The 12,068-nt window shown below is 54.4% G+C and overlaps 1 protein-coding gene across 1 annotated transcript in view; it reads right to left on the bottom strand.

The window, feature by feature from the left end:
• The window catches only part of SNTG2 (syntrophin gamma 2), a 105,477-nt gene that overhangs the window by 4,096 nt on the left and 89,313 nt on the right, over positions 1-12,068 (bottom strand). The window contains 3 exon segments of the mRNA XM_069576445.1: positions 2,524-2,634; positions 3,534-3,626; positions 6,179-6,385. Coding sequence (XP_069432546.1) covers positions 2,524-2,634; positions 3,534-3,626; positions 6,179-6,385 — 411 coding nt within the window.

Raw genomic sequence — 12,068 nt, 5'->3', positions numbered from 1 at the left:
CTGCTCTAACCCTGCCGCGCAGCACACGTGTCGGACTCAGCCCCTGCTCTAACCCCGCCGTCCAGGTACTCTCCTCTGCAATTCATTCATCCTAAGGACCTAGGTTTTTATTAAACTCCTTTAATGTTTCATTGAGGCTGAAATACTGAGTTTAAATATGATCTGCAGCTTAGTCTAATTACCAGCTTCTGAATGTTTTAATACCTTGATCTTTTCCTTAATTAGGTAAAACTCTCAGGAAGCCGAGCGGGTCTGCACTGAGCTGTCAGACTACAAGGAACTAGGTTCCTGAACTTGAGGAAACACTCCTTCTCTCACGAGCCTCACTCTCGGGAATGCTGCGTCTCTCACAAGGGTGATGCTTTCAATCAATGTATGAGTGTGAACGTCGCCTGCGCGGCCTCCGTAAATCTCCTCTGGAAATCGCACTTCTTCATGGAGCCACCCGCGTTACCCTCTCACGGCACACACAGCGGATGTTCATCAGAAAATGTCGTGAGACAGCAGAGGGCCTTCTGAAGAGCAGCGGCCGCCCTGGGCTCTTAGCTCTCCCAGAGCATTATCTAATGGCCCGACGCCTGAAGCAGTGAAGGAGTGAAGTCGCTCAGTTGTGTCTGACTCCTTGAGATCCAACGGACTGTAGCCTACAAGGCTCCTCTGTCCATGGAATTTTCCAGGCAAGAATACTGGAGTGGGTTTCCTTCTCCAGGGGATCTTCCCCACTCAGGGATTGAACCCAGGTCTCTCGCATTGCAGGCAGACGCTTTACCCTCTGAGCCACCAGGGAAGCCCGAGGAGGGCTCTAAAGTCTTCTGTAACTAAGAGCAGAGCTTCCACTCGGCTGTGGGAATCCACACTTTGCTGCTGCTCAGTCCCTCAGTCGGGGCCAGTTCCTTGCAAACCCGTGGGCTGCAGCACACCAGGCGTCCCTGTCCATCACCAAGTCCCGAAGCGTGCTCAAACTCATGTCCATCGAGTGGGTGATGCCATCAAACCACCTCATCCTCTGTCATCCCCTTCTCCTGCTGTCCCCAATTCCTCCCAGCATCAGGATCTTTTCTAATCAGTCAGCTCTTCGCATCAGGTGGCCAAAGTACTTTCAGCTTCAACATCAGGCTTTTCAATGAATATTCAGGACTGATTTCCTTTAAGATTGACTGGTTGGATCTCCTTGCAGTCCAAGGGACTCTCAAGAGTCTTCTCCAGCACCACAGTTCATAAGTGTGAATTCTTCAGCACTTAACCTTCTTTACGGTTCAAATCTCATATCTGTACATGACTACTGGAAAAACCATAGCTTTGACGAGACAGACATTTGTTGACAAAGTGACATCTCTGCTTTTTAATGTGCTGTCTAGGTTGGTCACAGCTTTTCTTCCAAGGAGCAAGCGTCTTTTAATTTCATGGCTGCAGTCACTGTCCACAGTGAATACAAACTGTATTTCAAAGGAAGCCTTAACCACTGTCTTTCCCAAAGAATTAAACGTGGAAACTGAGCAAAGCTATACTTGAAAGAGATGACTGTTAAATAAATGATGAATGCCTAATGTAAATGAATATCCTGTGTAATTTTCCTCTGAAAATGTCCCAAACAAATACAACTAAATGTAACACTCTCCAGGAATAACCATGCACAGAACAGTTTCCTATGTCTTGTTCTCCGAGAACTCACATCAGGGCACAACCACTTTCTGGTTCTCATAATACGAAGGCTCGCACGTCTGGGGTGGAGACAGGCCCACCAGGGGTCAGGTGTGGGTCTTCCACTCGGGGGCTTCGTGACCCAGCTCTGCTCCGAGCCGCAGCGCTGCTGGGGGCTGTGGTGTAAGCGCTCCCAAGGCACTGACGACGGGCTGGCAGAGTTCAGAAAATTCCCTGAGTGGCTCCTTGTGGGGAGGTGCGGCAACGTGGGGTAGGCCCGCACAGCCGGGTGGAGGCAGCAGGGGTGCCCGGCACACCCTTGCAGCCTGCGTCGCACCAGAGGCCCTGGGGGAAGGACAGCGTCCGGTCAGCTCCCGGTCAGCTCCGGGCCTCTCCCACCCAGCGGTTGGCAGAGCAGCCTCAGGGCGGCCAGGGCCTGTCCCCAGGCCAGGTGATGCTGGGCTCTGACCTGGATGGGGGTGGGTGCACCTCCCCTCTCTCCACATTACTTGTTATGTCCAGATCCTTTGAATTCACAGAGCAGTGTGTCCTTAGTATTGCAGGTAAGTCATCACATAATGCAATTTGCATAACTCTTCCCTTAAAAGCTGACTTCTGTATGTTTAACCGTGGATTTCCTGCTAATATTTACTAAGAAACTTGTGCTTTTTGGTGGAATCAAGTAATGGGTTTCAATGACTACAGTTTTAGGATATTAATGCCTCTAACAGGAGACACACCCTGGGTTCCCATGACACCCTGGCTGACTCCGAGGAGGGTTCACACTTGCATTCCGGTGATTCCACATGCCAGGGGAACGGCACGCCCAGCCCCGGACACCCGGTTCACTTAGGCGAGGCTGCACCGTGGACGAGTCCCTACCTTCATCTCGATCTGCTTGGTGTCCAGACTCTGAAACAGCAGCTTCACCCGAGCTTTCCCGTCGTCGGAAGACCCCTTCAGCTGGCAGAACTTAAACCTCCAGAGCACACTCTGTGAATGAAGGCAGTCCTTAGTGCTCTAGACCCAGGAGCACGTTTATTCAGTCAACATCAGCCAGTGTTGTTAAATAACCTGAGCAAATGCAGACGCCTGCTGGGTTACCTGTGTGCAGAGACGCCTGCTGGGTTACCTGTGTGCAGAGACGCCTGCTAGGTTACCTTGGTACACAGATTTCTGCTTGGTTTCCTGTGTCACACAAGCCTGCTGGGTTATCCGTGTGCACGGACGCCCGCTCGGTTACCTGTGTCACAGACGCCTGCTCGGTTACCTGTGTGCACAGACGCCTGCTTGGTTACCTGTGTGCACAGATGCCCACTCAGTTACCTGTGTGCACACATGCCTGCTGGGTTACCTGTGTCACACACGTCTGCTCCACACACCTGCTCGGTTATCTGTGTCACACACGCCTGCTGGGTTACCTATGTCGCTGAGCAAACTGCTCTGAGAACATCACTCGGTGTCGGGTCAGATTTGACTAGGAAAAGGAAAAACTCAGCGGTGGAAACTTTCTAGGAACCACCTGCAGAATCGTGATCTACACAGAATCATGAAAGACTGCCAAGGCTCGCACGTGAAAGTGAACACTCCCCGCTCATCAGCTAAAGGGTCCACAGTGGTCCTTAGAAGGAAGTCCTTGTTATTTATTGGGCATGGATGTCACGGTCACACTGACTGGCTCCTGTTGGCTGATGTGGTGGCAGCCCCGTCCGGCTCTGGACCTGTGAGGTGCTGGGGCCCTGAGCTCTCAGAGAGAGGGTCACCACGAAGGAGCCCGTGCAGAGGACACGGCCGTAGTGCTGGTGGTGCCGCAGCCGTGGACGGGCGTCACAGCCCTGAAATGTAATGCACGCTCCGTCCACTAGCACCGCCCCTGGCTGCTCGGCACATACCTTGGTCTTGCTGTCGAAACAGGTGAATCCGAGAGTGAAGTCCACCGTGAAGCACAGAGTGTCCCCTTGCCCGCCTCACGCGTACGTTTTGGACTAGGAAAAAGGATCAATTGTGAGAAAATATCTTTTTTAAAATGAAGCTTCACATTGATCGGGTGGCTACAGTATCCTCTGCAGAAGGAAACGGCAGCCCACTCCAGTACCCTTGCCTGGAAAATCTCAGGGAGACAGGAGCCTGGTGGGCTCAGTCCATGGGGTCGCCAAGTTGGGCACGCCTGAGTGACGGACGCTTACACTCACACTATTCGCCCCCATCCAAACCTGCTTTTAGAAAAGCGAAGCGCTCGGAGGTCCCTGGGACACGGTTCGCACGGCGCCTCCCGCGCGGGTCCGCCGGCAGGTGCAGAAGCCGCACCGTCAGCAGAGGTGCCGGTCTTAGCAAAGTGGAGCCCGACGCGTCCTCTGGAGACACCCTAACCCCAGACCACAACTCCCCGTGATGCCACTTGTCCCCATCACGTGAATGAGCGCGCACGCTCTGCTCCTACAGGCCAGCCTGCAAGTGCGTCCCGAGACATGAGGCCCGGCTGCGCTCGGGAGACGTTCCGAGGGGTCTGACCCAGAACAAGAGCAAAGGACAGATGCAGCAGAGACTGCACTGAGCTCTGCGCCCGGGGCCGCGGGAGGGAGGCTGCTGTGGGGGTGGGTGGGGCGGGCGGGGCGACCCCGACAGGCTCGGGGTTTGCGAGCATCAGGCGACCGATGCCCACAGCTCCTAGCACTGCCGGCTGAGTGTGAGCAGCAGAGGCGTGGTTGGTGCTCCGGAGGCTGCTCTTCTGTCCAATTCTCAGCTACGTGCACGGATCCTGGCACAGCGGTGGTGACACCAGGCATGCCAGGCCCACGAGGCAGGAGCTAAGGGTGAGCCCTCCAGCCCCCGGGGGACGGCGCGCCTTCCAGTTCTGTTTCAGGAGACAGTTCCTCCCGCAGTGACATTTCTGGGCTACATTTCCTGTGTCCTTCCATAACACCTTCGGGGAATCGGGTCAACACCGAGATACTTGAGCCAACTTGCTGAGGAGGACGCTCCCTGTGAAAGGATGAGGTAAGTTTCCCCAGGCAAGCTTCTGCCCCTGTGGCAAAACGGCTCCTGGAAGACGATGCTATCGGGGGGCGGGACCCCCTGTGCAAGGGCGCTGCGCCGGCTGGGGACATGCTGCTCCCTGCGAGGCGGGGGCGATAACTGGGAGGAAGCTGCGGTCAGACCCACCTGCTGACCCTCGAGAGTCTCCAGGGAGGCAGGGGCGGCTGGAGATCACCTGGGGTGTGGGTGGTGCCGCGCCCGTGTGGAAGCGGACTCTGGTGCGTGGGCACAGGGGCTGACGGGGGCCAGTGTGGGGTCCTCCCCGGAGTCTGAGTGCGGGCTCAGCTCCCCCGCCAGCCCTGGAACCCCAGGCTGAGCAGTGGATCACGAGGGGACTCGGGCCCAGCCACCAGAAGGCCAGCCCTGGGCCCCTCACCCTCCACAGCTAGCTGCATCAGGACGCAGCCTCACCGCCAGCACCTAGCGACCTCCACACGGGCGGGGCCTGGCAGCCGGCGGGGCCAGGGACCAGCCCTCCAGCAGTGTGCCCCCCACAGTCAGCCCTGTCTGCACGAAGGCACCCATCCTCGCTGGAGCGCTCAGCTCTGGTGTCCAGGGGGCTGTGTGCCGCTGGAGCCTCAGGACACCTCCAAGGCTGGGGAAAGCAACCGGCCCACCTAAGACACAGGCACACAGGACTGGGCGAACTGAGGGCACAGAGGAATGTTTCCCCAGGGACGGAGTAAGAGGATCCCGAGAAGGACTAAGTGGAGAAGGAGAAGTGGAGATAAGAGGTCCGCCCAACAGAGCTCAAGGCAATGACCGGAAAGACGCCAAGAGAACCTGGGGAGGAGAGGACGCGGGGAGAGGTTTACCAAAGAGCCAGGGACATAAGCAAGGAGCAAGGAGGGCTGAGAAGTTAGAATACGCCGGGAGGAGCCCTCAGTAGATTATGACACGGGAGCAGGGCAGGACGCGGGAGCACGGGAGCAGGGCAGGACGCGGGAGCACGGCAGTGGCAACCATCCACGCTGAACAGAAAAAGAATGTTAAAATGAGGGCAGTTTAAGAGAGCTCTGGGACGACTTCGGGGTCATTATTTTTCACATGATAAGGTCTCAGGAGCGGACTGCTCCATCCACACACACCTCGAGCTGTGGGATTTATCTCCTGTGCCGAGGAGGGAGAAACGACCCAAACAGTCGAGTGTGTTATGCTCCTCGTTGGGTCAGTGAGTGTGAGGAAGGGCTTGAAGAAAGGCCAAGCGTCCAGGGACTGCTCAGGAAACATGGTGGATGAGCAGGGTCCAGGGACCCAGCCGTGCCCTCAGTGTGGGGCTTCCCTTAGCTGGCATCCAGGCCCCTTCCTCACGCTGAACACTGGGGTGAACGAGATGAAAACGCCCACCTTGCTTCCTTCCATGACCTCCCACGGCGGCTCCCGACACGGTGGATCCGGGGATCTGGGCAGGGTCCCCCCGGCTTCTGCAGACGCGTGATTCCCGGAATTACCACCATGCCACCTCTGATTCAGGTCGCTCAGAGATGAGCAGGCTGCTTACCCCCGTCCTCTGCACGGCCCGGAAGGTGGCTCTCTGGAAGGACAGCTCCCAGGCGGCCAGCTCGCTGCCCAGCTCCACACCGAACATGTGGCTCCCGCCGTGGCCCACGAGGACACTGAAGCAGAAGGGCCCGTGGTCCCCGCCGTCGGGATCCTGGAGGCCCGGGGAGAGGCTGGCTTGCGCCCCGCAGTTGTCTGGGAGCCAGAGCTGAAACAGATAGGGGTGACGCCAGTTAGAGGGGATGGCCCCTGGGCCCTGCCTGGGCCGCGCTCCGCAGGGGACCCCGACGCCGCTTCGGCAGAGACAAGCCTGTAAGGTAACATCCGTGCGTCAGCTGTGTCCCGCTCCCGACGCGCCGCAAGCGCCTTCCACCTGCACTATCAGTGACCAGTTTCTGTTTCCACGTCTAGCTTCCAGGACAAAGATAAAAGTGATGAAGTGTTTGTGCTGAATTCAATGAGACCCCCCCCCCCCAGCTGCGCCCCGAGGCCGTGACCTCAGCCGGGGAGGCAAAGAAAGCTGCTGCTGTGAAGTCACTTCAGTCGTGTCCGACTCTGTGTGACCCCAGAGACGGCGGCCCACCACGCTCTGCCGTCCCTGGGATTCTCCAGGCACAGAAAGCTACATGCAGGAAATAGGACATCGGGTCATGAGCCAAGAAGAGCAAGCCTTCCTTCGGTCATGGACCTGACTTCTCAGAAACTCTGTCCACAGCCACCGGCCTTGAGTGGCAGGACCAAAGGAAGGACCCTTAGCAAGTGTCTGTGTGGGGGACACTGCAGCTGAGTTCTTTCCTACACTGGGTGTGGTTTAGGGGGCTGGGCATTTCAGTAGAATAAAAACAGGCTTTGGGGCTAGACAGACAACACTTTGGGACCTTCCCGGCCTATTGCCAGCTGTTGACCTTGAGATTTCACTTCTCTCTGAGCCTCCCTCTTGAAGTGCAAGTCTTGGGCTAATTAAGGGACGGCAGGAATGAGGCTGCGGCTCCTGCAACCTCACCACGAGGCTCACGTTCAGTTTACACCAAGCGCGCCGGCCGTCAGGCAGCGTTGCGGGGGCACAGAGAGCGAGCACGTCCAACGCGCGGCGCCCGGGCTCCCGAGCGCGGCAGCGACCGCACAAGCAGCGTCCTGCTCCTGGCCGCCCACCCCGAGGCGCCCCCTGTCCCAGACCCTGTGAAGACAGAGACCACCTAACTATCACTCTTCGGAAAACAAAATGCAAAGACTATTTTAAAAATCACCTGACTGGAGGAGGAAATGGCGGCCCACTCCAGTATTCTTGCCTGGGAAATCCCATGGACAGAGAAGCCTGGTGGGCTGATACAGAGTCAGACACAACTTAGTGGCTGAACAACGGCGATAAGGACGAAGACAGACAAGCTCTGCAAGGCCGTGGCGCCAGCGCCCCCGCAGCTTCGTCTGCTGTCTCTGCAGCGCTTTCATCTCTGCTGCGGTCATTTAATCGTTTGAGCTGGGTGCTGCATTTGTGCAAAACCCTTGTTTGGATTGTGTAAATGTGAAAAATACCAAAACAATTGTGAAAAGAAAAATTATTCTGCGATCCCAAGCTGAAGGTAACCTGGAAAATTAGCACATTCATCATGTCTGACCGCCTTAAAAAAATTACCTGGATTTTTCCTGCTTCTATTTATTAGAAAATATTATAGCCGCAATTTAGGAAATTTAAAAGACAGATAATTCCATTTTGACTGCCTTTTTGTCATGTAATTTGTTTTTACAGCCCCTCCAGGCAATGTCTCCAGACTCCAAATCCCTGGTGGCTCAGCTGGTGAAGCGTCTGCCTACAATGCGGGAGACCCAGTTTCGATCCCTGGGTGGGGAAGATCCCTGGAGGAGAAAATGGCAACCCACTCCAGTATTCTTGCCTGAAAAATTCCATGGGTGGAGGAGCCTGGTAGGCTACGTACAGTCCATGGGGTCGTGAAGAGTTGGATACAACTGAGCAACTTCATTTCTTTCTTTCTTTCACGCCTCTTTGTATACATAATTCTATAAATGTGATCTTATGGAGTACTTAAAATACACGGCCACCCTGAAACTTTATTTCTCAATGGTTTTTGAACAATTCGTCCAGCGTTCACTAATTTAAAACATCACTGCATATTTCCGTGTGCACAGCTCTCTGACTCTTGTGACTTTCTCGTGTAGAGTCGGCTCCTAAGACCGAGTTCGTCTGATGGAGCAGTCAAGTGCGCGTGAGCCTCCATCTGAATGGACAAACCTCAGCTCTATGTGTAAGAGCAAAATGAAGAATTAAAAACAGCCTTCGCCCAACCCAAGAAATCCCCGGGGAAGGGCACTTAAGGGTTTCGCAGATGCGGCTACTTCCTCCAACTAAACCTGTTGAGCCCCACCAACAAACGGCGCGACGCCGGTGCTGAGACACGGGTGAGGTCACTCACCACGCGCAGCTCAGCCCCCGGTGCCGCCCGCGGCCCTCCTGGAGACCACAAGCTCAGTTCTTACCAACTGCACCGTCTCATTATGACCGAAGACTGGGACCAACGACAAAACTAAGGTCCCTGAGCCGCTGTGGAGACTGAGTAAGTGGGCCCCCATGCCTTTCCCACGGCCTCAGCCGCTGCCCCCGCCCCGTGCCCACTGCCGCCACCTCCCCAGGTCTGCCACCCTCGGAGCAGCCTTCTGAGTCCTCTCTCTGCCCCTGGAGATGGAGATCTCGTTAAAGCCGCCGCCAGCTCTGTGGTGCCCTCCACGCCCCTGGAGGGTGAAGGCCTAGGAAGTCACCCTCCCTCCGAGGGGTCCAACCAAACTGCAAGACTATCTCCACCTATGGAGACCCCGCAGAGGCCCTTTCCCTTTGTGGGGGGGTGACCAGGGGCTGGAGGTGGGGCCCACCTGGCCCGCGCTCGCCTCCTCATGCAGCTCAGGGCCCCCTGCCCCTTGTTCTAGGGGAGCTGAGGTCAGTCTGCCCGCACTGAGCATCGTCCCTGTCCAGCTTGGATGGGTACGGTTTCTTCCAGCGGGGCCTGAGGAGGGTCCTGCCATTATTCACACGGGTCCAGTGAGCAGCAGCTGGAGAACAGGTCCCAGAAGGGAAGCTAGAGAGCTTCCTGCAAGGCCAGCGGTGCCGACGAGCGAGACCAACCCGCACTCACAGGTGGGATTTCCAAGCCGAAGCGCTGCTTGCATTTTGATAGAGACTTCCTCCCATCGGCACCAACCTTTCCATCTTTGACGCTCTAGGCGGCAAACATACCACTTCATGATTTTCACTTGCATTTCTTTTTTCATTTCTGTTAAAAAAATTTTTATTATTGGAGTAAGGTTGAGTTAGGGCTTCAGTGGTAAAGGTGGAAAAGAATAGGCTCGGTGGTAAATAATTCATCTGCTAATGCAAGAGATGTGGCTTCGATCCTTGGGTTGGGAAGACCCCCTGGCAGAGGAAATGGCAACCCACTCCAGTATTTTTGCCTGGAAATCCCATGGACAGAGGAGCCTGGCGGGCTACAGTCCATGGGGTCAACAAACAGTCAGACACACCGAGCAGGCACACACACGGGGCTGATTCCCAATGCTTGTCAGCTTCAGGCGCACAGCGAGGCGATGCCGTTACACAGATGTGGGCGAGCTCTGCTGCAAAGTCGCGTCCGACTCTGGGATCTCATGGACTGAAGCACTCCAGGTCCTTCACTATTTCCCCGAGTTTGCTCAAATTCACGTCTGCTGAGCTGGCTATGCTACCGGACCATCTCATCCTTTGCCTCCCCTTTCTCCTTTCCCAGCATCAGGGTCTTTCTCAATGAGTTAGCTCTTCGCATCAGATGGCCAAAGTATTGGAGCTTCAGCCTCAGCACCAGTCCTTCCAATGAATATTCAGGGTTGACTTATACACGTATCTATTATTTTTCAGATCATTTTCCCGTTTAGCTTGTTACAGAAGATGAAGCAGAGTTCCCTGTGCTACACAGTACGTCCGTGTTGGTTATCAGAATGCAGACCGTCCACGTTCTTTGCCCCAGAAATTCCACCCCTACACGTTTTTCTTGGTTATATAGTTGCACTCATGTAAAATGAGTTATTACATTGTTCGTAATTTCAAAAAAGGGAACAAATTAAATATTCCTTGATAAGGGCTTAGTCAAATAAAGTATGATATATTCATGGAATTAAATACTAGTCAGCGGTATTAAAGAGGGGTCACCTCTGTGTGTGTATTGAAGATCCGCAAGTTAAACCGCAGAGCAAAAAGTGATGTGAGGGTTAGTGCCTACGCTTCCATTTGCAGAGGGAAAAAAGAATCGTGTGTATAAAGTAAAATAGGGCTCAGCTATGCTTCGGGCCATGGGAACCTGGGCCCCTCTGCCTCTGGCGAGGCTTCTGGAAGTTACTCCCAATCTGTGCTTCGGAGCCTCAGCTGGAAGACGAGCACTATGAGGGTTCCCTCCTGGGGGGTGTGGGGGGCAGGACTAACTCAGGAGGGAGACGGCGCGCTCAGCGGAGGGAAGACACCGTCACCAAGCTCCTCTGCCAAACAGGTGAGTGACTTTAGTTCCACTGAGCAATGCGGAAGGGATGCTCCTATGTGGGGGGGGGGGGTATTCATGCAGGGACGCCTCACCGTGGAGCAGTGCTTTTATTTTCCACTATGTGGGGCTGCTTATAATTTCGTCACAATTGCAATCACGTCTGATTGATTCAATTTTCTCATCCCTTTCGTGGTGAGTGCGAAATACAGGCACAAGACTTTAAGAGCTAGAAACAGGAATTTATGGAGAGAAGAAGAGTGTTGCAGAAACAGACCGCCACAGCCGCAAAAGCTGATGTCTGTTCTACATATTAACGACTAGACTTTGAATGATTATGAAAATGAACCATTAAAAAATTCTAAAGTACTAGTTCTTAAAATAATCATTTATCTCAATTTTTGAAAGATGAATTAAATATTATAATTTTAAATTTATATGTTCAACATCAAGGATTAAAGTCACATGAGAAAGGGGGAGATTTTGTAAGATCACTATTTAAAGACTTAATAGGATATCCGGGCTTCCCTGGTGGCTCAGAGGTCAAAGCGTCTCAGCCTCCTTTTTAAACTGTCAAATGCTGCGCACTTGCCACTGTCGCTGCTACCATCTGCCCTGGATCGAGTCTAACGCTTCTGCTGTGATCACTCTCTTGGCTACCTGCGTGATCTCAGGTACTTCATAGCATATTTACTGATTAAACATTTTCTCGATCTTTCTGAAACAAGATGCTGGATTAAATAGAAGAGGTGCTGTAGTCTATTAATGAAGCTCACATAAAATCCGATGGTTTCTGAAGACAGCCCAGCACCAAACACGCATCTTAGACGTACGCTGTGCTAAGTCGCTTCAGTCACGTCCAAGTCTTTGCGGCCCCATGGACGGTAGCCCGCCAGGCTCGTGTCCATGGGGTGCTCCAGGCAAGAATGCTGGGGTGGGCTGCCCTCCCCCACCCAGGGGCGCTTCCCCCGACTCTGGCAGGCGGGTCCTTTGCCGGGCGCACCACCTGGGAACTCTCTTAAGTGTACGGAGGTGGTGGTTTGCTCGCTCAGTCATGTCTGATCTGTGCGACCCCAGGGGCTGCAGCCCGCCAGGCTCCTCTGTCCAGGCAGTGCTCCAGGCAAGAATCTTGGAGTGGGTTGCCATTTCTTTCCACTTCTAAGTGTACGGAAAGCCATACAAACAAGTTGTAAATATAAAAAGGCCAGAATGAAATAATGCAGAGCCGACATAAAACAGACTTGAAAGCACCTCTATGACTTCCTTTTGTGGAATTTCGATGAACGGTGGTGGGACGAACCTGTACGCGTGTGCCATTCGACTGTTTCGACAGCGGTGAATCTCTCTCTCCCTTTTCAACCACAAAGGGAGCGCTGTCAG

This window comes from Ovis canadensis, chromosome 2, assembly GCF_042477335.2.
Source record: "Ovis canadensis isolate MfBH-ARS-UI-01 breed Bighorn chromosome 2, ARS-UI_OviCan_v2, whole genome shotgun sequence".
NCBI lineage: Eukaryota > Metazoa > Chordata > Mammalia > Artiodactyla > Bovidae > Ovis > Ovis canadensis.
The sequence above is the reverse complement of the archived record's forward strand: the minus strand, read 5'-3'. Positions and strand labels throughout refer to the sequence as shown.